This window comes from Chiloscyllium plagiosum, unplaced genomic scaffold (assembly GCF_037043375.1).
Source record: "Chiloscyllium plagiosum isolate Xiang-an unplaced genomic scaffold, Cpla_swu_hap1 HiC_scaffold_18, whole genome shotgun sequence".
Taxonomy (NCBI): domain Eukaryota; kingdom Metazoa; phylum Chordata; class Chondrichthyes; order Orectolobiformes; family Hemiscylliidae; genus Chiloscyllium; species Chiloscyllium plagiosum.
This window is the reverse complement of record NW_028270156.1, coordinates 68,983,243-69,009,140: the sequence shown is the minus strand read 5'-3', so window position 1 is coordinate 69,009,140 and position 25,898 is coordinate 68,983,243. Positions and strand designations below refer to the sequence as shown.

At 37.9% G+C, this 25,898-nt stretch overlaps 1 protein-coding gene across 5 annotated transcripts in view; it reads left to right on the top strand.

Annotated features, from left to right (window-relative positions):
- Window positions 1-5,686: 5,686 nt before the first annotated feature.
- The window catches only part of phf21aa (PHD finger protein 21Aa), a 313,224-nt gene continuing 293,012 nt past the window's right edge, over window positions 5,687-25,898 (top strand). For 4 of the 5 annotated variants that reach the window (XM_087996773.1, XM_043706234.2, XM_043706237.2 and 1 more), the window contains exons 1-3: window positions 5,687-6,538; window positions 7,206-7,238; window positions 7,611-7,676. In XM_087996773.1, coding sequence (XP_087852899.1) covers window positions 6,485-6,538; window positions 7,206-7,238; window positions 7,611-7,676 — 153 coding nt within the window. In that variant the 5' untranslated portion in view covers window positions 5,687-6,484. The remainder of the gene's footprint in view (window positions 6,539-7,205; window positions 7,239-7,610; window positions 7,677-25,898) is intronic. The other variant, XM_043706233.2, reaches the window with a different exon arrangement.

Here is a 25,898-nt window from a genome sequence, read left to right as displayed (position 1 = left end):
CTACATGGCAGAGAAATTTCAGACATGATTTTAAATTATTCTAAGTTTTTAGTTAAAACTCTAAACTTTGCATCGTATATCTATGTCTACTTTAGTATCTGTTCAATCATACTTGATTTAAATTGTGCACACCATGTTTTATTGTGCAACTTTGATCTCTTTTATATTGGTATCCTACACTTCTATTCTTGGTTTAAAACTCTTAGTAACTCTTTGCTTCTTCTGCTCTGATTTCCCACTTTCATCTAATTTCATTCTCTTCTTAGTGGAGTCTGTAAACATGAGCTTGTCAATCACAGATAGTTCTCTAATATCTATCAAGAGTCATAGAGATACAGAGCACAGAAACACACCCTATGGTCCAACTCAGATATCCTAAATTAATCTAGTCGCTTTTGCCAGCATTTGTCCCCATACGTCTAAAGCTTTCCTATTCATATACCCATCCAGATGTCTTTTACATATTGAAATTGTACCAGCCTCCACCACTTCCTCTGGCACACCTGTTAGAAACTCATTAGTCACAACTGGTTCATCAATAATAAGCCAACATAAACAACACCGTGTCGGTGGTCTACCTACAATTGAATAACTATTAACTGCCTATGATTTACAGTTTTGAACAAACTTTTTAAGATGAGAAAATTAGTTAAATTTCAATTTGATAGTCATGGTATACTAAAGAATCTGTATTACTTGGCAATAGATTATTTCCCTCACCAAATTTCTATTGGCACTTCATTTAGCAGATACTCCCAGGTCTGTGCACATCTTAGTAGCTGAGTTTAAAAGTCAAACACAAGAAAAAGCAACTTCTTTATTATATTACAAACCATATTTATTGCATTAAGAAAACAAGTTTAATGAGCATCTAAACTGGTAGTTGACAGTAATAACTTCATTTTGCCTGTTCGTATTGGTAGTATTTTTGAATGACTCACTGGCCTCTGTTCATTTACATTTCCATTTGCTAATATAAATCTACTTATATAGATATTGAAAATATGAAATTATATATTATTTTAATAAAACATTCAAATCACAAAAAATGAAAATACACTTGTTCAACAAATTGTATAATCCATATAGTATTTTATGTTTAATCATTGTATTCAGATATTTAAGAATTATAAATATACAAAGTTTCATACTAAACAAAATCAGAAACTGCCGAAAAAACTAAGTAGTCTGACAGCATCTGTGGAGAGAAACATTTTCAGATCCAGCCGCCCTTCTTCAGAACACAGAAGGTTCTGAGGAGAGGTCACTGGACCCACAATGTTAACTCTGATTTATTTTCACAGATGCCACCAGACTTGTTGAATTTTTCCAGCAAATCCTATTTTTTATTATGAAGTTTCATAATGTGTAATCATCAATTTCCATGCTGTCAAACGTTTGCTTTAATTTTGCATGAAAGTGAGTGTGCCATTAATCAAGATGTCAGACATTATTCTGAAGGTTGGTGCTCCCTTGTACACCTGTCTGTTATGAAATTCTCCTACCCATGAGCCTGACATGATCTTGAACTTGTAGAATCCCTACAGTGCAGAAAGATGCTATTTGGCCCCTCAAGTTGCACCGACACTCCGAACAGCATCCTGTCCAAACCCAACTAATATTCACCGCTATACTATTTTGTGTTGTCTCTTCATTCCTTTACATTGGCAAACCCATACATTCTGTCCAACATGCATTACACTTGATTCCCAATACTGCTAATCACACAGCTTCCCAAATCCATTTTATGCCTGTATGCAACTCCTCCTACAAACTACCTAACCAGCTTCTGGAGTATCTTTTACAATATTCTCTTATATAATGAGGAAAAACATAAAATTTGATGGATCAGTAAATTAACTTTTAATTGTAGAGCAAGGTCACTGAACCAGGACAAACATAGTAATGAAATCTTAGCCCATAAGTGTAAATCTGGACCCCCGAGAGAGGTCTCTCAGTTCTTTGATCGGTCAAATAAACACTAGCAGCTCGGTTTGGTTCAGCAAGATTTCACAATTTATTATGATGCTGGGCCTAAGTTATCCAGCAACAAAGGGGTTAAGCACCTCTGTGTACTCTGGAAAAGCTGCTTGAAATAGCTTAAAACTAAGATAGTTTTATATGGTTCTTAAGAAATAGTACAGTCTTAATTACAGTGCAATAAAATGATATAAAATGACATTATGGACAGCAGGTTAACTCAATGGTATTTCCTGGGAACCAACTTTGTTTTGCATATTTTATCTCTCCACACCTATGTCTACAAGGACAGCTAGGGTGGTTAGTAATGTCATATCTAGCTTGGTTAATTCCATACTGCGAAGGGAGCATTGTCTGCTAATCTTTGATTTAGTTAGCTCAGGAATGCAGCTTTTAGCAGGGTGAAAAGCCATTTTAAATACAGTGTTAATTTGTAGCCTAGAAGCCATTTTATTATGTTACTTTATGTTACTTGCATTGAGAAGCCATTTTGTAGTTAGTGAAGGCATACATTAAATGGTCACTCCTGACAACAGCCTGAATCCAGATTTTAGATCCTCATAAGCACCACAAATATTCTAATACACTATAACAAACATAATTTGTCTTAATCATTGTGAGTTAATGTTTCTGAGTAGATGCTACAGACAAGGCAGCAAGGACCATGAAGCAAGACAAACAAGTGGAGATCAAGTACATGGCAGCCATGATCTAAGGAAAAAGAAGCATCTATATTGCCTTTTGTGGCATCTTGATACTTTAAAGCCAATGAAGATATAATTGAGTGGCAGAATTGTCACTGCTCTGAAAACAAGTCTCTGACTCTGTGTGTGTATTTGAAGAGCTACTAGAGGAATTGGTAGAGGCTGGTACAATTACAATATTTAAAAGGCATCTGGATGGGTTCATGAATAAGAAGGAACCGAGGAGCAGGAAAATCGACGTTTCGGGCAGGAACCCTTCATCTAGAATGGCTGAAGGGCTCCTGCCCAAAACATCGATTTTCCTGTTCCTCGGATGCTGCCTGACCTGCTGTGCTTTTCCAGCACCATTCTAATCTTGACTCATTTGCAGTCCTCACTTTCACCTCATGAACAGTAAGGGTTTAGAGGGATTTGGGCCAAGTACTGGCAAATGAAATTGATTAATTTAGAATATCTGGTTGGTATGGACGAGTTGAACCAAAGAGTCTGTTTCTGTGCTGTACATCTCTTTGACTCACTAAGAGATATACTCCAGGATATTGCTAGTCTGCAAAAGTGTTATTGGAGAATAATACTTTTCTGTTCTAATTTATAATCTAGTTAAGAACCTGCTAACATTTCTGATGGGTGTTTCATTTTAGCTCCCAATGTTCCTTCAGACCAGACACCTTGCAATTAAGTATGAGAACTGCTTGCATGAAAAATCGTTGTTATGGTAAGCAGGATTTCAACCACTATTGATTAAACAGAACTACAACTCATTTGGGCGTGTTCAGTAGTTTGGAGCCCTGCTAACCAAAGGGAGCAGTCAGACTTCTGACATTAGAAGTTGGATTTAGTGAAATCTTTACAGAATTGAACACAAAGAATAGTCACATGACTCCTAGTAGCCAATGGGATTCCCACAAAATGCCACTAAAGGTCGGAGTCACATGACCACATTGCCCAATGACTTTGTTTAAAACAGGTACAATAATTTGGAAATCTGTTACTTTGAATATAAACTTCTTCGTTTACTGAAGCTGGGTTGGTTTTGAAAATGTCATTACTTTTCTTTGTGTGACAAAAACAATGTTAGTTGCAATTATTCAAAGTCTATTCATTGGTTATTGCAGTACATAAGTTATTTAGAACTCTTAGAATAAAGATCTCGTGCGCAGTGTATTTTTACACCTCATTAAAATTATTATTTAAAAAGTAATATATATAGTGGTTTAAGAGTTGGTGTATCAGTATAAACATACACTAACGGTGCGAAGATGTTTAATTAGAATTGGGATGGGAAGAGTTAAGGAAAATATTACTGTGTTGGGACTTTAGTAGACTTCGTTCGTGCCTGCACATTTTTTAACCTTCCACTTCAAACTTGATTTACATAACATAAGTAAACCGATTTATCGCTTGATCAGCAAAAGTGTTAAATACATGATATTAATATACAAGCATTTTGGTTGGAAGAATGTTACAGTTAGAACTGCTAATGAATAAAAAAAATAGACTAAATAAACCGGATTCTGGCTCATTCGCTTTCTCAAAGGAACTGCAGGAAAAAAAACCTCAGTGCACATTTCCACACGTCAACGGGATTGAAAAAAATCATGAATGCATCTAGGAGGAAAATAAAAATAACACAAATGCTTATTTGTATAAATAAAGTACTCAGTATAACATTTCGAATGTTACACCTCCAATTCTTGTTTTAGGAACGAAAAAGAGCTCTCTCTTTCCTTTCGCTTTTTCTTTGATTCTTCTCTAATCCAATTTTTGCAGCTTGAAATCTGAAACCCAACCACTAAAACTTTCAAGCACTCTTCCGCCATTTTGTACCAAACTACAGAGAAGTGGAACAAGTTCAAGTGTACAATAATCTGTTTTATAAACTTCAACCTTGTTGCTCTTCTCAGGAAAAAAAGTCACCACGCAAAATATAATGTTGCTAAAATAAACGGACACATGGTTTACTGAAATAATATATGAACAAAGTTCAAAACATTATTTTTGGCTGATACTTTAAATACAATAATACTCCAAACTCAAAATTTGCATTTTCTCAACAGATGGGAATAGTCAAAACAATGGCCTATAGCAGGGCGTTATGGCCTATAGCGGGACTTATTTACAAATTGTCTCTTGAGCAATGTGTTTCTTTTGCTTCTATGAAATTCTAACATTTTTTGCGCATCATCTCGAAATTTCAAGTACCAAGTAGCAGCTTATTAAAAGCCTAACCTTGGTTGTGGAAAACGCATAATTAAAGAACCTAGTCTTGCTTTTAAGCAAAAAAAAATAAATTCATTTAGTCACAAATAAAAGTTCACAACAAATTATTTTTTTCTGAATTATCAGGGGTTTTTCCCTCCTTTTATTGTATGCGCATGTGTTTTCAAAGGGGAACGAAACAATGCTTGAGAGAATTCATCCACCACCTTCCTTCAAAAATCAAAGTGAAGAATAGATTTTCTTTCTGGGGGGAAAAAAAAGTTAAATAAATAATCCCAGTTGAGGAGTTTGGAGTGAAGTGAGGAGTCGCGACATCCGGGCATTTTCCCTAGGCAATGAGAGCCGCAGCACCGCTGTTCCTTAGGCAAAGTGAAATAAATTCGCCAGCGCTCGCGCCGTCAAGTAGTCCCTCGCTCCTCGCGCTCCCTTCTCCTCCACCACCTCGCTCTCTCTCATCGCGCCCCCTCCCCTCAAGCCAGGCGACTCCCCCGCGCGCGTGCGCGCGCACGCGGTGGGCGAACTCCCGTCCCCGCGCGCAAGCCAGCAACCCAATCTGAATGGATGGGGTGGGTGCTGAGGAAGGGAGCGCGCGCAGGAATGGCAGGGGCGAGCAGAGGCCGGCGCGGGTACGCGCGTGGAGTGGTTGGAGTAGAGTAGAGTGGAGTGGGGGAGTGGGGGCTGGGGATTGAGCGTGAAGCCCAGTAAGTAAGTGAAGAGGAGGAGGAGGAGGAGGAGAGAGGGGCAAGGGGAGCGCGCACTGCACAGTCACTTTCCTTTTTTTTATAAAAACTGGAGAGGGGGGGACGGTTGGAAAAAGAGAGATTAAAAAAAACGGGAAGTTTTCATTTTAACTCCATTTCGTTTTTTTTTTCAAAACGAGTGAGGAGGGGGGGAAAAAAAAAGTGAAATAAATTTTTGGGCCGCTCGAGGTTTTCCTTTTCCTTCTTAAAATTTTCCCCACCCTCCTCCCCGTATCCTTTTCTGGTTTTAATCTTCTCAATCGGTTTGCTTTCGGTGTCATTTCTTTTTTTTTTGGGGGGGGGTGGGGGTGAAAGGGAGAAGGATTCCGTGATCTGGGCCCCTGTGGTGATGATAATTTGGATGGGGGAAATGTTTTTGAAGTTGTTGTTGGTCGGGCAGCTCACCGCCCCCCTCTGGCTCGGCGGCGGCGCAGAGTGATGAGTCCGGTGGATGGCGAGAACTTGTTTTGCGTTCACTCTCCCCTGTATCTTTCTGTTTTCCCCCCTCCACCCAGCCTATGTGCATTTATAAATATATTGTTATAAAAGACATTTTTTTTACCAGTATAAATAAAACGCAGATACTTGTACACATGCGGCCGACTGCGACGTTTAATGGACTTTCTCCCCCCTGAAATTATACCGGGCCCTGTTTTTGTTGAATTGTGTTTCTTTTTACTTTTTCTTTGGCTGCTTGAGGAAGGGGGGGAGGAGGAGGAGGGAGGGCTGGTGGTGGAGGAGGAAGAAGAAGAAGAGAAGGGGTATTTCCTCTTAAAAAGGGGTGGAAGAGGAGAGAGAGGAAAAAAAAAGTGAAGGAAAGTGGCGCGGGAAGTAGAGGAGATGGAGTTGCAAACTCTGCAGGAGGCTCTGAAAGTGGAAATCCAGTTTCATCAGGTAACCTGGTCTCTTTTCAATTATTGCATGTAGTGTGTCTATGTGTGTGTGTTTTAGTTTCAACCACTATCTCTCAGCGACACATACTAGGCAGACCTGTTAAAAAGTGAATATTTAGTGAGAAACTGTTTTATGTAATTTTCAATAAGAGTTTAATGCAAAAATGTTGCGCTCAAACTTTTTTTTATACATTTTGGGCGTATCATTTTTAAGTATTTGAAAACTGCATCAGTCACTTTTTTGGGCAATTGGGCAGAAATGAAAACAAATAGGTAACTAAAAGAACATTATTGCTATTAAATTATGGAAGCTTGAATTTGCAGCAAATAGTCATTTAATTGCCTATATAATTTTAAACAAAAATTAAATGTGCATATATCTTGTAGATGAAAAATCTGGTTTACTGGTAAATATTCACTTCTAAGTGATTTTTGCAGTTAGGTAGAAACCAAGTACAAAGAATTTATCATTGATTCAAGTCATTTATAGCATTTTTATAGTAAATCAAACTGAAATTTTATTCAAGTCTATACTTGTTGAAGAAAGAAGATATAGTTAGCATAACACTTGATTTCTGAGGGGCCTGGTAGATAACATAGCTCCTTGAAATATTGACTGTATGGTCTCTCTCAAGAACATTAACTTTTTTATCTTGTTTTCCAAACAGAAACTTGTGGCGCAGATGAAACAGGATCCACAGGTATAATTCATATCCTGTTTACTTTTTCAAATGTCATTTTATATACATATGATGCAAAATCATTAAACTGTGATAATTATAATTGTTTTTTGTTCTCCTTTGTCAATGCTATTAAAACTTGAAAATGTGCAATATGGATTATCTTGGTTTTAAAAACTCACTTATAATCTAACCAATTCTAAGCCCTAAGGCACTTTTAAACTCAGTGAGACAGCGAGATTGAGGTTTTTTTTTGTTTGTCATTTTTATTTTTGAGAAAAGATTTTTAAGTTTTCTTCCTTAACTAAGAATATTGACTAATTTTCCTAACATAGTAACAGGCCTTATTGGTAATGTGATATGATATTACATTGTATAAATTTCATTTCACAGAATGCTGATTTGAAGAAACAGTTACATGAACTGCAAGCCAAGATAACTGCTCTCAGTGAGAAACAAGTAAGAGGAAAATGGATTTGTGACTGCTTTGTTCCAGATGGTTGTATTTTCTCCAGGGATGAGCTCAACCTGGAGGATAATCTGTAGTTTTCTGGAAGTTTATACAGCTAGTAGAAATAGTTTGTGATGGTTTGGAGTGGAGAAAAAGCTGTTGTTTAGATAGTCCAGATTACACCTATTACAATGACTGGCTTTTTCAGATTTTGTACACGTAAAGAATGATGGGAGCTGCAGATATTTTGAAGCGTCAGTTTTTTCCCTTTAATTCCACCCTTTTATAATGTACATCTAAAATCCTATTCATCTTTTCAAATTTTTAAATCTATTTTTAGATTTTGTAGTTAACAGTGCACGTTAATTCTTTCTAATCTTTACATGATTTTACAAAGACTGATATTGAAGTGGTGTATTTCTCTCTCATACTTCCCTCATTCTCACTTGGGTCTTGTTTAGCTTTTTCTATCAAGCATTCCTTTTGTTAAGATTTTGAAATTTTACTTTCTGCACATTTTGAATTGTTTTTGAGCAAGTGCAGTAAGTGTTTGGCTTGCCTCTGTTTCCTTTTTGCTTTTGTGTGTTTGGGGAGGTTGGGGGACATGTATATTTGTGGATGTGAATTGACATTTTCCCCCCCCCCCCCTTTGTTTCATGGCTTGGCTCTTTGTGTATTCAATTTCACATGAGAATGCAGTATTTTATAGCATCCTACCTTCGTCCATGCTGAAAAAGGGCAAATGATGTGTTGTCAAGCTGTATCTATATCTAAGTTTGCATCATGCTACTCCTGACTACATTGTTTCTTGAACTATCTATTTAAAAATTGAAATGTTTTAAAGACTGATATACAGAAAAACATTTGTGTTTGAACTTCCATTCTCAAGACTATTGATGTATGTATCTTGTTAGTTCTAGAACAGCACCCTTAATTACATTTTTAAATCTCATGTTCTCTTTAAAGCTTTGTCTAATTTTGTTTCTATAAAGTCGGCCTTCAATCATTGTCATGTGATTAGCTGCCTTAGTAACCATGCGGGCCAACCACCAGTTCAGTGTAGAAATACGTGCGGGAGTGAATATTTGGATTTGACTTGCTGTTTTATAGACACTGTGGTTTAAAATCTGACGATGTTGGTATGTTAAATTTGTGCCTAAGTAGTTGTGGTACTACATTTTGGCAACAATGTACTATTGTGGAAGAAAATTTGATAACAGTTTATACTGTTAATTTTTAAAGTACCTGTATTCTGTTGATTTGTAACTTCCAGAATGATAGTTTTTAAAAAAAATTACTGAATGTTTTCTGAACTCTATTTCAAAAGGTCATAGACTAATTTTGCCTTGATAATACAATTCTGCGCTAATTATTTTGACTTCCATAAAAATGTTATGCACCGGTAGAGATTTCATACTTGGGAAGTTATGTTTATTAAATGATTATTTTAGTAACCATAGAGAGCTGTCTTTTTAGCAGTAATCATTCATTTTTAGAAGCATTTGTGCAATCTTTGTAAAGTAGAAGATTGACTTTCTCTTTACTAAATTCAAGATTTGTTTATGTTGAACCTGGCAACTCTGAGATTGAGGATTGAATTTGTGACAAATAAATCTTGAGTTGGAGCTTGAGATTTACCTGTATTAGGTGAAGTTCATTAAGTTGTATAACTTTGCTTAATTCTTTGGTAGCTAAGTATGGACTGTTAGGTAGCGTTGTGAACTTGTCTTGCTGAAAACATACCACCTGCTGGCCAGTTATGGAGTGCTGTATGGGGTTTTCCCAGCTTTTTAAATCAATGCTATGCTGTTCCCTGTGGACATGAACCTTTAGTGACTTAATTGTCTGTTTTTTTTCTCTCTCTCTCTCTCTCTGTCTCTCTTGTAAGATCTATGCAAATCACAAAAATGTTGATAACCAATAAAAGGTGAAATTAAGAGAATCTGTAAAATCCTTTGGGCCTTTTGCTGTGAGCTTGAATATTTTATACTTTTGGATGAACAAGAGATATATAATAGAAATGGATAATTTGTTTGAACTAGTGTTCTTTAGATTAATTGTCTATTATTTGTTGGATATGACATGTCAGAGTACCAACTCATGGCATCATGATTGCAAGGGAATATAAGTTTTCTTTTGTACCCACTTACTTGAATTTCTGAAATTAACACTTTTGGGTCAGAGCAAATGGAGTCAAGATGATTCACAGTATGGTGTTAAAATGACCAGAGCTGTTAACGCACCTTGTCGCATGTTTCTAAGCACAATAGTAAAGCAGACTGTTGGGGTGTGAGGAGGGGGTTGGTGGTATGTTTATAGAGCAAATAAATATAATCAATGACAATGAAAGGTTCATATTTAATTAGAATTTAACACTGTGGTTGTCAGCAATAGTATTTTAGCTACTTTGCATATGTTTAGGCCTTTTGTGTTTGGTGTCTAAAGATAACTTATAGTAATGAAGTAACAATTCTGCTTTGAATCATATGTGAGTCATAGTGAACTGTAATATCTAATAAATTTGTCCAGTATATATTTCTTTTTATTTATGGCACTACTGAAATTTCTGGATTATCCACCATTTTTTAAACTTCATATATATTCAATGTAAGCAACTATAGCATTATTAGAAGTACAATATTGTGCATGTTTGGAATCCAATTAGGGCTAAACTAATATTGTGAAAATTTGGAAAAGCCTTTATTTGAATGTTTACAAGTAATGTTGATATATTACTGAATCTGTTCTTCAAATTTTTTATTGAACTAAGTGAGAAATTAAACAGATTAATGAGGGAGTAGCAGGGTGCAAGATAAGTTCAAGAAGGTTACATCTTCATTGCACTTTTCTGTATTTCATTTCCAATCAGATGACAATGTGCCAATGCGTTTTCAAAATTTCAGGAAATGTATGTTAGGAAACCAGTTTTCTAACCAGAGTGGAAGCATTTAATTGCAATATTGAAGTGACAAAACTTTAGGAGGCTGGTGGATATCTTTGTTGATACAGCAAGGAAATAACATTAGGGAGAAGAGGGTGGGGGAAACTCAAATTCAAAATTGAGACTTTTAATATTTCACTTATAGTTTAGCGGAGTGGAGTTTTAGACTTTCATTTTGTGAGCCACATAGGTGAATATCATGGGAAGCTTCAGGCCACATTTAAGATTGAATAGCTGTTTCTTATATTTGCATAAATTTCAAGTTGCTGGTACAAGTGGATTGTAGTGAATGTTTTAGGATTAGTCACCAATGAGGTAATGACACTAAAATATTTTATCCAAAATATTCAAATCCACGTAATTAAATTTGGAGGGGTCAGAAAACCGTATGTAGGACAAAGTGTTATGATTTTTGGAGCTGGGTTCATATGGCTGCTATGGACTTTATGCTGCATTGCATGATTGCAAAACACCAAAGGCAGTTAGTCTGAGGTCTGGATGACAGTTGCAGTGTTTAACTGCTAATTTGCACCTTGTGTTAAGGTTACTACTGAAATCTCTCTTGTCTGAAAGTGGTCTAAATAGGCCCTAAAGTCAATGACTGACAGGTTAATTGCTGTTAGTAGGGAAAGTTCACAGTGTAAGCTACTATTTCTAGGTCAGGTTCCTTTCCCAACAGAAATTAACCTGAATTTACGTTCTTAATGTACTTGTTTGAAATGGAAAGTTATGTATAATTCCGTATACATAATCATTTCATATCTCTACTAGTATACAGTGATTTTAAACAAAAATACATAGCTGATCTGCTTTCTCTATATGACAGCCTCCTTGTACCTTCACCATATTACCAAGTGGTAACTGTTACGGTTAATATCAGCCAGAATTTCTCATTTGGGTGATTATTGTTGTATGCAGTTTTTCAAGATTTTCTTTATGATTAAATTTGTCACCTTGTATTTTTATGTGGCATCTATTGCTCGGGAATAATACTGTTTATCTTAGGACAGTTGAGTAGAGGCATTCCCATTATATCACTGGAACAATATCTTAGGATTAGTTTACTATTTTGGAACTTTTTTTAAAGAAATGTGTAGTGAGAGCTCCAGTCAATTGTGAATTTGGTTTAGTTTCTTTAAAAACAACTTTTGATCATAGTTTCTAAAATACCATATAGCTGTACAATTACAGCTACAATGATTGTGACAAGATCACAGCTAGCTTATTGAGTAATAATTTTCGGTCAATATGACTGAAATGCATCATATGAAGCCACTTGCTTGTGTGGCATGCCGGCAATATTTTTGTGTTTGTCACTCACGTGAGTTATACAACTCATTGACACAATAAATATGGTCCATACCCTGCCCACAGACATAAGGTTTATAATTTGAACTCTGTTTTCTCTCTAATTTAAGTGATTTTTTTCAACTTTCTTCTTTTTATCTTGCTTTAAACTGTTATTGCTGGTTTTATCAAAATGTTGAATTATCAAGAATAGACTGGAAAATCTATATTTTCCCAAATTGGAGTTTCACTGTTGGAGTTAGTTTTTTCTTTGCTACAGCAATGATTTGATATTTTAAATAATGGAAAGGATCTTCCCTGATTCTTATGGAAGATGACTATTTTACTGGGAATTTGTGTGTAATATGGCAGAAATAGTATTTTACTAAAATGTGTTGGTTTATTTGTTTATAATTCATACTGCCGGGAAAAGGCACACTCAGTTATCAAGTTCGCTAACATCTCAGACTTTTCACAATGTTAAAAATGAAGTAAAAAAGAAATTCCATCTGAAGTTTAAAGCCAGTATTTGGGTGTTACATGTTTAGTTGGCTTATTGAAAATGATTTATATGGTATTTTTATAGCATTGGCTGTAAGACCTAGAAGTATTTTCAATGCATGGTTCCTGATTTAATGCAGAAAATTTCATATGCAAGACATATGAAAAGCAAATCATTTTTTGAATTTAACTAGTGTTTGAAAACAGGATTCTGTACAATGTTTTTATGCAGGGATGACTTTAAAATTTGGATGAAAGTACATGTCATTAAATCTGATGTTACCAGTACGTTTTTCTTTGAAAATTGAAACTTGACAATTTATAAGAACCAGTTATCAAAAGTGAGTGCGCAGTCTGTTGTCTCACCCAAATGACTGTTTTTCACTTGAGCCTGCATGCTGCTGATACTTTCTAATGAAGAACTTGCCAAAATGAAGAGGCATCTAATTTGTAATCTGAATCATTGTTATATCACATTGTAAAATGGTGAATGGCTACATGAAATTGCACCAGATTAATTTGTTGTTATTCCTCTGAAAGCTGAGTGGTTAAAATTGAAGGGACAGATTTGAATTGCAGGTCTTCAGAGCAGACTGCTTAGTTGGTTAATTTAGTGCTTTGTCAACATCCTTGGCCAAGGAGCACGTGAACCAGGGTGATTGTGGGGAAGAGGAAAAAAAAAATCTACCAAGGTTCCTTATATTGCTTGCTTGTGATTCCTGTTCACCTGTGGAAACAGATGAAAACAGAAACTCATTTGGTCTGTCAACATCTGTGGAGAGAAAGCAGAGTTAACTTTTTGGAACAAGTGACCTTGCTTTAGTTTTATCTTATGGGCTTGCTTGCAGTCTTGTGGTCAAATGAGCAAATAAAAATGCTGGTCTTACGTAAATTAAAAATGTCCAGTAGGTAATATTCTTTTGAATTGTATAATTTTATAAAAGTCAGAGTATAAATTGTTCAGCTCACCTGTGTGCGTGCCTGGGATTGAAAGCTGTGGCCATTCCTGTTTCCTATTAGAGATTCGTTTTGGCTGTTTGATTCTGTTAAATAAAGGTGGCTTCTTGAAACAGCTACAAGTAATGTAGATCCAATAAACAATTAGAAACCGGATTAGATATTGCAGGACAACAATATAACTGTACAGAAGGCATTTCTGGATTTTAATCTGTTTTGAAAAAAAATTAATGAAGCAATTCTCTTCCACAACTTTTTAAAATGTTTGGAATGCAAAGCTTCATATCTATCCTTTTATTTCATCTTTCACAGGATGACGGCATCACTAGCTAGGCTAGCATTTGTTGCTTATCCCTGATTGTTCTCTAAGGTAATGATTACTTGTCTCCTTGAATTGCGAGAGTCCATGTGATGTACTTAGACCACAGTGTTGTTAGGAAAGGAGTCCCAGGATTTTGACATAATGTCAGTGAAAGAATGGTGATTATAATTCCCAAGCATGATGATGTGTCTTGGATGGAGACTTGTAGTTGGTAGTATTCTTGTGCAACTGATGCTCTTGTTCTTCTGGCTAAGAGAGTTTGTGGGTTTGAAGGTTCTGTTAAAGTCTTAATTGGTTGTTGCAGTACATCTTTGTAATGGTGCACACTACTGTCACTGTCCCTCAGTGAAGGGAGTGGCGAATAGCATGGTAATCAATTGAGCTGTTTTGTCTTGGATGTCCTCTGGCGGCTTAACTGTTGTAGAAGCTGCACTCGTTCAGGTAAGTGCCTGATTTTATAATGCTTTGTCGATAGTTGTTAGATGAGTTACTCAGCACAGACTTCCAAGCCTCTAATCAGCATTAGTAGCCACAATGTTTGTTTGAGTCTGGTTCAATTTCTGTCAATGGTAATCCTTAGGATATCTATAATGCAGGATAGAGAGATGATAATGCCACCTTATATTGGTTGCTTACTTGAGATTCCCGCATGCTGGTCTGTCAACATCTGTGGAGAGAAAGCAGAGTTAACTTTTTGGATCTAGTGCAATGTCAGGTTGTGACAACTGTCTTTTTACTTGGTGTATTTAATTATCGACTGATTTGAGGAAAGGACTGTTTAGGGTGTAGGTTTGCTCGCTGAGCTGTAGGTTTGATATCCAGACGTTTCATTACCTGGCTAGGTAACATCCTCCAAGTGAAGCGAAGCTGTTGTCTCCTGCTTTCTATTTATATTTGTCCTGGATGGGGTTCCTGGGGTTTGTGGTGATGTCATTTTCTGTTTGTTTTTGGAGGGGTTGATAGATGGTATCTAGATCTATGTGTTTGTTTATGGCATTGTGGTTGGCCTCTAGGAATTCTCTGGCATTTCTTTGCTTAGCCTGTCCCAGGATAGATGTGTTGTCCCAGTCGAAATGGTGTTTTTTTCCATCTGTGTGTAGGGCTACGAGGGAGAGGGGTCATGTCTTTTTGTGGCTAGCTGGTGTTCGTGTATCCTGGTGGCTAACTTTCTTCCTGTTTGTCCTACGTAGTGTTTGTGGCAGTCCTTGCATGGAATTTTGTAGATGACGTTGGTTTTGTCTATGGGTTGTACTGGGTCTTTTAAGTTTGTTAGTTTTTGTTTGAGTGTTGTTGTGTTTGTGTGCTACTCGGATTCCGAGGGGTCTTAGTAGTCTGGCTGTCGTTTCTGAGGAAGTGGTGGAGGCTAGTACATTTGCAACATTTAAAAGGAATCTGGATGGGTATATGAATAGGAAGGGTTTGGAGGGATATGGGTTGGGTGCTGGCAGGTGACACTAGATATGGGTTGGGATATCAGGTTGGCGTGGATGAGTGGACGGAAGGGTCTGTTTCCGTGCTGTACATCTGTGACTTGAAGCTGGTCTGTGGACCAATGATCAGCCAGTTATCGATGACCAAGACATGCCTTTGGGCATTGTTTCATATGTTGGTTTATTTTTTTTTGTTGGTGTCTACACTTGCAATAAATAGTAAGGTTTTTTTCTTAAGTACAGAAATCTGGTGGTTTGTGAGAATCTGGCAAAAGACTGGTACGTTTGGGGGTATTCTGCATATTTTAAAAATATACAGAATTTTTGTGACGACTCTGGGAATAGCAGGGCTTGAGTTCTAGTGCACGACCCTGTGAGACAAGATAAAGGGGAGTTATAGTTAGATTGTCTCTTGTTTGATATGGTCATCGCACTGGTGTTGCGTGAAAGTAGTTTGCTACTTCATGTCAACCCAAGCCTGAACGTTGTCCAGGCCTTGTTGCAAATAGCTCCTCAAATACTGAAGCAGTCTGTGAATGGTACTGGGCATGGTGTAATCATTGGCAAATATCCACTCTACTGGCCTTGTGTGTTGGTTCTTGTTGGTGAAGTAGCTGATGATAGTTGGGATAGTTAATATGTTGAGAGGTTTCTTCAATGTCTTGCAACTGAAATTATTGACCCCCAACAAGCCCAACTATGCTCCTTTCTGCTAGGCATGACTCCAGCCATTGGTGAACTTCCTATCCTATCCCAATTTTCATTGGCTTCTGTTTTGCTGAAGCCTCTTAATGTCATGTTGAGTTAAGTGCAATTCTTCACACCACCTCTTGAGTTCAACTGTTTTCTTCACGTTTGGACCAAGCTGTAATGAGCCCAGGATTAGAGTGGCTTTAGTGGAATTCAAACGGTCAGTAAGCATGTCCCTGCTATGTAAGTGTCACTTGACAGCATTGTCAGTGATGTTTTCCATCGTTTTGATCAAGAGTAGATTAATGGGACAGTAATTGATTGTATTTGTCTACTTCCTGTGGACAGGGTATTCCTGATATCCCACATTGACAGATGCCAGTGTTATGGCTGTAATAGAAAAGCTTAGTTAAGGATGTGGCCAGTTTTGGACCAGAAGTCATCTTTATTATTGACAGGATGTTGTTAGGGCTCATTGCCTTTGTAGTGTTTGTTGCCTTCAGCCATTTCTTGAAATCATATGAATGGGTTGAATTGACTGAAGACTGACATCTATGATGCTGGGAGCTCTGGAGATGGCTGATATGTATCACAGAAAATGATTGGAGATCTGTAACTTTAATAACTGGTTGTAGAACAAAACTATCAAAATATGGTTGTCTAATCTGTGATTTTTCATATAATTTCATATTTAAACTTTGCTTTCTTTCTCAAATCGTTTGCTGTTCTTTAAGGATTTTTTTAATCATGTATTTAGGCCATGTAATGTCAAATATTTGATTCCATTGACACTGTGCTCCTTCACTGGCAGATACAACATACCTGTTATCCCTGTACAGTGTGCTACCGTGGAAACAGTAGGCCCATAAGCGGATTGGAGTATGTAGCTGCAACATAGTTCTTGTATATTTTAGAGAAGAACATCTTCCTTGTCTGTTTTCAAACAATTTTATTTTGATTCCATTGTCTTCTGTTGTCTTTGGTGTTAAATTAACAAACTAAAGTATTTTGGTATTTAGTCTTGTGTTCAGTGGTAAAATTATAATATCTGAATCGACTACATTTTTAAAAAGATGTCTTGGAAATTTAAAGTACTCTTCTAATTATGATTAGATTTGTTTCTTGTTAGACAGCAATAATAATTTTGTTTTTACACACTGGCTTTAAATATAGTAAAATATCCCAAGGTGCTTCATGGGAAATGTTTCAAATAAAGTTGGAATCATGATCCAAAAGAGATAATCCTTAGATGGTCACACGTCACTTTTCAGGGGCATCTTGAAGCATGAAAAAGCGGTTGGAGAGGAAAGAAGTTTAGAAATGTAATTCAAGACTTTAGAGCCATTGCAGTTGAAGCTCAGGCCTGCCTTTGAAAGTGATGTAAAATTGTAGGATGCCTAATGGCTAGGATTGGAATATAGATATGTGCAAGTCTTGATTTGAACTAGGACCTTCTGGCTCAGAGATGGAGACACTGCCACTGCATCACTAAAACACTCTAAAAGTGGTATATGGATGGAAAAAAATAATGACATAGAGAGACTAGCCATGGAGCAATTCAAATAGTGGGGTCCACAATTCATGAACGTCCAACTTAGAAACCCTTTTATTTGCGAATGTGATCCCATATAAAGGTGTATTAATAGTAATTTTAAAGATCCAGCATATGAACATTTCTTTGAACTTACATTCAGTTATTTTATATTGTCTTGCATTGTACTCTGACTTGCATACAAAGCAACTTGAGAAAGGATTCGAACGGAACCCTTTCACAATTAGGACTTTGCCTGTAATTTCAAAGTTGTTGATTAACATAGAACCAAAGTAGACTGAGCATATGGTGAGTGTTAGTGCATGAACATTAGAGTTTTGGATGACCTCAAGAATGTGGGAGACAGACAGGTGTGCAATGCAAACCGGTATAAATGGAAGTTTATATGAGCTGGAGCAGGAGTGGGATATGGCAATACTGTGGTTGTTGAGATAGGCAGTGATAGCCTATTGATTTGCGAAAGGAAGCCCAGCTGGGGCGGGGGTGGGGGGAGCGGGGAATGGCACTGAGACTGTGAAAGGCCTGGCTTCAACCTCAGTGAGTTGTCAGGAAGAAGGATGGAATTGAGGCTAAGAATTTGAATTTGTGGTGAGATTTTAAAGAGAAGCTTTGTCCTGTCAATATTGGAGTACAGTTTCTACTCATCCATCATGGAGATCAGTCAAAAGTATTACTAGGCTTAGTTACGCTGCCAGTTCTGTTGTTATGTAAACAACTGTTTTCTCTCCAAAACACCAGAACTTGTCATAAGATACCCATAAAGTTTCACGTAAAGTTGCTACAGTCCTACCGGACCATAGGGCTGCTCTTTCATTTGTGAGAGATGACTGGTGGTGGTTTAACCTGGTGAGTCTCCATGTCTCGGGCAAGGGGAGATGTTGAGAAAGTAAATCCTTCATGGTAACCTCATTTGATGTGTGAATTGAATCCACATTGATGTTACTCTGAATTGCAAACCAGCTGTTCAACCAACTAAGATCACCAGTGTGCAGTGTTAAAAGATTGATTTTTGAAATCCGAAATACTACCAAACATGACAATAACTCTCATTTGTGTAATGCCTTTAAAGTTTTGTGGAATGCTGTAAAATTGATTGTAGAAAGAAACAAATGGATGAAAATGGAATAATGGATAGGCTTCAGATTGGTTCCACAGGTCAGTGCAACATTGAGAGCTAAAGGGCCTGTACTGCACTGTAATGTTCTATAAGATAGCTGTGGAGGCTTATAAAGAAGTTTGTAGAATTGATTTGTGACAGCCAAGTTTACAATCATACAAACGTGGATTTGGAGCATGAATATGCCCTGGTCCCTAGAGTCTGCTTTGCCAATAATTAAGATCATGGCTAATCTAATTTCTGCACCCTGCCTTCCAGTTTATCAAGCAGTATCTCTATCAACTGTAAGTATTCAAGGAGTCTGCTTCCATCTGCCTTTGTGGGAAGGTGTTACAAAGACTTGCCATTGAGGAGAAAAAAAATCCATATTGTTTTTGTCTTAAGTGAGTGACCCCTTTTGAAATAGTGGCCCCTTGTTCTTTTGGGGAATTGAATGAGGTTATTGGAGGCAGCTTGTAGCTAAAGGTGATTATAGAAGTTGTTAAAAAGATGTGGTAGAATTTGAATATTTAGGGAAAATAACTTCTCATATGTTTCAGGGGATGGCGGTGCTTTGAACTGTCTTGTGGGCATTTAATGCAAGTAAAAATTTGTTATTATTTGGGTCTCCAGTAATTCAATCTTGGGTGAGGAATTAACTGATGTTGAAAAACCACAGGAGTCTGCCTTTGTGTCCAAACTACGTAATTGACGTAATATCCTGTAACTCAGTGTGTGATGTCTATTTTCATATGTGCAATACATTTAATACTTTTTGTTAACTTTCACCTTGAGTTTTAGTGCTTAAATATGACAGTAAAAGGAAAACAAACTTTTGAAAAGAATAATATGTAAATGTTTTAAATGGTTTTTAATAAAAATTGATATTTATTTTTCAAACAGTCATCATAGAGATATACAGCACGGAAACAGACCCTTCAGTCCAAGTCGTCCGTGCCGACCAGATATCCTAACCCTAATCTAGTCCCGTTTGACAGCACTTGACCTATACCCCTCTAAACTCTTCCTATTCATATACCCATCCACATGCCTTTTAAATGCTATAATTGTACCAGCCTCTTCCACTTTCTCTGGCAGCTCATTCCATCCATGCACCACTTTATGATCAAGAAAGAACCCCCTGTATTCACCACTGCAAGGTTACACGTTAAAAACTATGCACTTATCTGTTCCTGTGAGCTCTCCATACAGGTTCCTCCAAGGTCAGCTGTGAATTTCACTATTTGTTATATTCTATCTATTCTATTTGTGCAGATTTACTGCTGTGTCAGTTAGTAGTGTAGGTTTCTTTCTCTCTTTCCCTCCTGACCATGTGCTCGATCCCTCTATTTCTTCCTTTTTAAAAGTGCTTTTGTTTTGACTTTGTTTTGGAACTTTGGGGAAAAAAATGCAACAGCATATAAAACAGTAATTGCTGCTCCTGGAATTCGAGGAAATCACCTCCAACACCTAGAATACCTCTAAAAAGGAGCAGTTCGAGCAGCCACAATTTTTTTCCTTTCCTTCATTTTGGATCCTGTTAATCAAATCTAAAAATATAAAATAATAGATCTCTGAGAAGTACTGTGAGCAGTAATTGGAGCAGTTCCTGTGACAAACTTTCTTCAGTTTAACAATCATGTAAACTGTTATATGAAGCTAATCTTAAAATTTATCTTGTATTTGCTATGAATATTGAAGTTGTGAATGCTATTAGCATTTCCCATCTCCACTGAAACCCCAAGAAATATTTTTAAAGTTCTAGCATGATTTTCTGCTGGAAAGTGAATGAAACATGGGCCATAAGATGTCAGAGCAGAAGTAGGCCATTCCCCCCATTTGAATCTGCTCGACCATGCAGTGAGATCACAGCTGATTTGATAATCCTTGAGTCCACTTTCTTCCCTTTTACCTGAAATCCTTGATTTCTTTGTTGATTTAAAAATTTGTCTCTGCTTCGAATATACTTAATGACCCTCTATAGTCCTCTGTGGTAATGAATTCCACAAATTCACTAGCCCGAGAAAGAAGAAATAATTCCTCCTTATCTCTGTCCTAAATGTTCTGAGTGGAAACACCCTTTCCGTAGCTACCCTGTCAAATCCTCTAAGAATCTTATTTGTTTCAATAAGGTCACATCTCAACTCTTCCATATTCCAACAAGCACAATCCACTCAACTTCTCCCTATAAGAAGGTCCCTCTATACCAGGTATTAGCCTAATGAACCTTCTCTGGGCTGCCTCCAATAGTATATCTTTCCTCACATAAGGACCCCAAGGCTCCTGTGTTCCAGCTGTGGCCTGACTAGTGCCTTGAATAGCCTTGTACTTAGATTGTGCAGCATGTTGTTATAATGAATATTCTTGTAGGACTTTTTATTTAAACTGTGGATTCATGATAACGTATGGTATATGTTCTGCATATCTGCAGCCAGAAATTGCTTCCTTGTAAATGCAATTACATAATCACAATGACTACTCGAGTGATGTCTGGGGCTGGTATGATTGGCCTTAACATACAGTTGTGGGTGTTATGTAAAACTCCAACCATAGAGCTTCTACCTTGTATTTCCCATTGACTTCATATCTATAAATGAATAAGGTCAATTGGTTCATGCTGATTCATACATGCAAAAGGTCTGGTGGTCATTCTTCACATTCTTGAAGTGATTACAAAATTTATAATGTCGTCTTCACCTTGTGGCAAGACTTATTAAACATAGTGCTGCATTTTCTTTTACTGTTTCTTAACTTGCATTTTGAGTTTTTACTCCATTGTCATTGTTGAATCAGTTCGTTATTACTATCCTTCTGAGTCAGCAGGTTGTACAAGCCTAACTGCAACCTTGGCTTAGGGAGCAGTCTCTTGCAGAGTTGTTCACTTCTACTGATTTTATACTGAGTCCGTCAGTCTATTCAGATGTAGTAATAAGACTTTATGCTAATTGCGAAAAAAGGGCCAATATTCTGCCCTCCACCAAAACCATTTAAAATAATTAAACAGCAAATAAGATGCATGATCAGTTAATGGAATCTTGTAAATGGCTATGCTACATAACTACGTAACAACAGTCGGTAACAAGGCATAGTGCCCTTCTAGGCACTGGATATTGGTACTTCATTTGTCTGGACAGCTCATTTGGGATAAATATTCCAGATCACTGCCTCTAATTAGGGAAATTTATATTCTGCAAACGGGTTGTGCAGAGGACAATATTGTAATTTAGGTAGAATAATAAAGTTGAAACATATTGTCCAATTCCACAGAATTGTTTTATCACAGAACAACATCAGTTGACTCCTAATAAAGCAAAATACTGGAAATATTAAAGTCTAGCGGCTTCTGTAAAGAGAAACACAGTTCATGTTTTAATTCGATAACCTTTCATTAGAGCTGACAATGGAAATCTGCCTAAATATTAACTTCCTTCTCTCCATCTGAATATTTTGTTTTATATTACATACTATATACAAAATGTTTTCAATTGACCTTTTGACAAGCATGACACTTCAAACAATATTTTAAGTTACTGATGTCTCCTCTGCATGTAACAATTGTTTGTAATGTGAATAATGGCAATAACATTTCAATAATTCTACTGTACATCTATTAAACTGAATATGGTGAACACTTAGTTGCTTAACATATTTCTTGCTGTTGCTAAATATGAAGGTTAATCTATTCAGTGACTACTTCAGTTAAAAAGACATCAGAATAAGTTTAAACACTTCTTTCAGGTGACTTGCTATATAAAGAAGATGCAGTTATATTTTGTCAGGACCCATGAGGCAAATATGCCTGACATTCATATTAACTTGTACTTTGCTGATATTTCTCCAGCATAATTCAATGTGAAATAAAGCAAGAAATGCTGGAAATACTTGATTTAGATTACATTGGGAGAACTGTCCTTACCTGGTCTAGCCTACATGCAACTTCAGATCCACAGCAATATGGTTGACTCCTAACTGCCCTTGGGTAATTAGAGATGGACAGTAAATGCTGGCCGAACCAGCGACACCACCCACATCTCGTGAATGAATTAACAGAACGTTGGTGATGCAAGGCCAAAGGAGGATAACGAGGCAAGCGCAGAGATAGAAGAAATTGGCAGATACGATATTGTGGGGATAACTGAGACGTGGCTTCAAGTGGACAGAGCCTGGGAAATGAATATTCAAGGATACATGTGCTATCGTAAGGACAGACTGACGGGCAGAGGGGGTGGGGTGGCCTTGTTGGTAAGGGACGATCTTCAGTCCCTTGCGCGGGGGGACCTAGAGTCAGGGGATGTAGAGTCAGTGTGGATAGAGCTTCGAAATACTAAGGGTAAAAAGACCTTCTTGGGAGTCACCTACAGGCCCCCAAACAGTAGTCTGGATGTCGGATGTAAGTTTAATCAGGAGCTGAAATTGGCCTGTCGCAAAGATGTCACTACAGTTGTTATGGGGGATGTTAACATGCAGGTAGACTGGGAGAATCAGGATGGTATTGGGCCTCAAGAAAGAGACTTTGTGGAGTGCCTCAGAGATGGATTCTTAGAACAGCTGATGCTGGAGCCGACCAGTGAGAAGGCAATTCTGGATCTGGTATTGTGTAACGAACCAGAATTGGTCAGAGACCTCGAAGTGAAGGAGCCATTGGGAAGTAGTGACCATAATACAATAAGCTTCAATCTGCAATTTGAGAGGGAGAGGGTACAGTCGGAAGTGACAGTACTTCTGTTGAATGAAGGGAACTATGGAGCTATGAGGGAGAAGCTGGCCAAAGTTCAATGGTGCAATACCTTAGCAGGGATGACCGTGGAGGAACAATGGCGGATATTTCTGTGTATAATGCAGAGGTTGCAGGATCAGTTCATTCCTAAAAGGAAGAAAGATCCCAGGAGGAGGCTTGGGCGGCCGTGACTGACGAGGGAAGTAAAGAAACATATAAAGTTAAAAGAGAAAAAGTATGACATAGCTAAGATAAGTCGGAAAACTGAGGACTGGGAAGCTTTTAAAGAACAACAGAGGATTACTAAGAAGGAAATACGCAGAGGAAAAATGAGGTACGAAGGTAAACTGGCCAAGAATATTAGGGAGGATAGCAAAAGCTTTTTTCAGGTATGTGCAAGGCAAAAAAAATGGTTAGGACAAAAATTGGGCCCTTGAACACAGAAACAGGGGAATATATTACTAGGAACAAAGAAATGGCAGAGGAATTAAAAGGGTACTTCAGATCTGTGTTCACTGGGGAAGACACAAGCAATCTCCCTGAGGTAACAGTGGCTGAAGGACCTGAACTGAAGGGAATTTATATTTGCCAGGATTTGGTGTTGGAGAGACTTAGGTCTGAAGGTTGATAAGTCTCCGGGGCCTGATGGTCTGCATCCCAGGGTACTGAAGGAGGTGGCTCAGGAAATCGTGGATGCGTTGGTGATTATTTTCCAGAGTTCAATAGATTCCGGGTCGGTTCCTGAGGATTGGAGGGTGGCTAATGTTATACCACTTTTTAAGAAAGGTGGGCGAGAGAAAGCAGGAAATTGTAGACCAGTTAGTCTGACCTCAGTGGTGGGAAAGATGCTGGAGTCTATTATAAAGGATGAAATTACTGCACATCTGGATAGTAGTAACAGGATAGGACAGAGTCAGCATGGATTTATGAAGGGGAAATCATGCTTGACTAATCTTCTTGAAGTTTTTGAGGATGTAACTATGAAGTTGGACGAGGGAAATCCAGTAGATGTAGTGTACCTGGATTTTCAGAAAGCTTTTGATAAAGTCCCACACAGGAGGTTAGTGAGTAAAATTAGGGCGCATGGTATTGGGGGCAAAGTACGAGATTGGATTGAAAATTGGTTGGCTAATAGGAAACAAAGGGTAGTGATAAACGGCTCCATTTCGGAATGGCAGGCAGTGACCAATGGGGTACCGCAGGGATCCGTGCTGGTTATCCACTTTGGTAGCAAGAACAGGAAGGCAGACTACTACCTCAATGGAATCAATTTATGAAAAGGGGCAGTACAGAGAGATCTGGGTGTTCTTGTACACCAGTCAATGAAAGCAAGCATGCAGGTACAGCAGGTAGTGAAGAAAGCTAATAGCATGCTGGCCTTCGTAACAAGAGTGATTGAGTATAGAAGCAAAGAGGTTCTTCTGCAGCTGTACAGGGCCCTGGTGAGACCACACCTGGAGTATTGTGTGCAGTTCTGGTCTCCAAATTTGAGGAAAGACGTTCTGGCTATTGAGGGAGTGCAGCGTAGGTTCACGAGGTCAATTCCTGGAATGGCAGGATTACCTTACACTGAAAGACTGAAGCGACTGGGCTTGTATACCCTTGAGTTTCGAAGATTGAGAGGGGATCTGATTGAGACGTATAAGATTATAAAAGGATTGGACACTCTGGCAGTAGGAAACATATTTCCACTGATGGGCGAGTGCCGAACCAGAGGACACAGCTTAAAAATATGGGGTAGACCATTTAGGACAGAGCTCAGGAGAAACTTCTTCACCCAGAGAGTGGTGGCTGTGTAGAATGCTCTGCCCCAGAGGGCAGTGGAGGCCCACTCTCTGGATTCATTTAAGAAAGAGTTGGATAGAGCTCTCAAAGATAGTGGAATCAAGGGTTATGGAGATAAGGCAGGAACAGGATACTAATTAGGAATGATCAGCCATGATTATATTGAATGGCGGTGCAGGCTCGAAGGGCTGAATGGCCTACTCCTGCACCTATTGTCTATTGTCTATAAGATCTGTCTTGAAAATATGTGAATGGCAAAGTGGTGTTAAATCGGATCCAGTTTAATGTGCGAGATACCTTTCTTTGTAGGTGGAATGTATAAACTATTCAGTCTTACAGCTCCTAGTCCCACCTCTTCTTTGTTTAGTTATTTTAAACAACACATTATGGCATGCCTCTGGAGCAGATAGGACTTGAACCTGGGTCTCCTGCACAGAGATAAAGGCTTAACTATTGTGACACGAGCTCTCCTTCCTTGCTCTCCCTTAACATTTACCCATTAAAAAAAAATCTAATCAATCTGTTTAGAGTTGTGATTTTAAAAACTGAGTGGGTGTGACCTGAACCCAGGTGTCCTCATTCCAAGGGAGGGGCACTACCACTGTGCCACAAGAGCCCTTTAGGGAAAAGGCATTCAGGTCCTCTAGCCTGTTCAACCAAACAACTATAAGTATTTTGTCATCAACTAGTTCAGAGATGTCATTTGACACCCTAGAGCAGGTGGGATTTAAAGGTAGGCCTCCTCGTTTAGAAGCAGGAATGCTGCTATGCCAAGAGCCCTCAATCCAGTGAAATAATTAACTCCAATCATCTGCTTAACCAATTGCTATACCCATATACCTCCCCTTTTGTAAATAAAACGGTTTGAAGACATTATAAACAAAACTTAAACAATAGCTCATGAACCTTAAAAATTGTCTTATAACATACCCATTCCTTAAAATCCTAATCT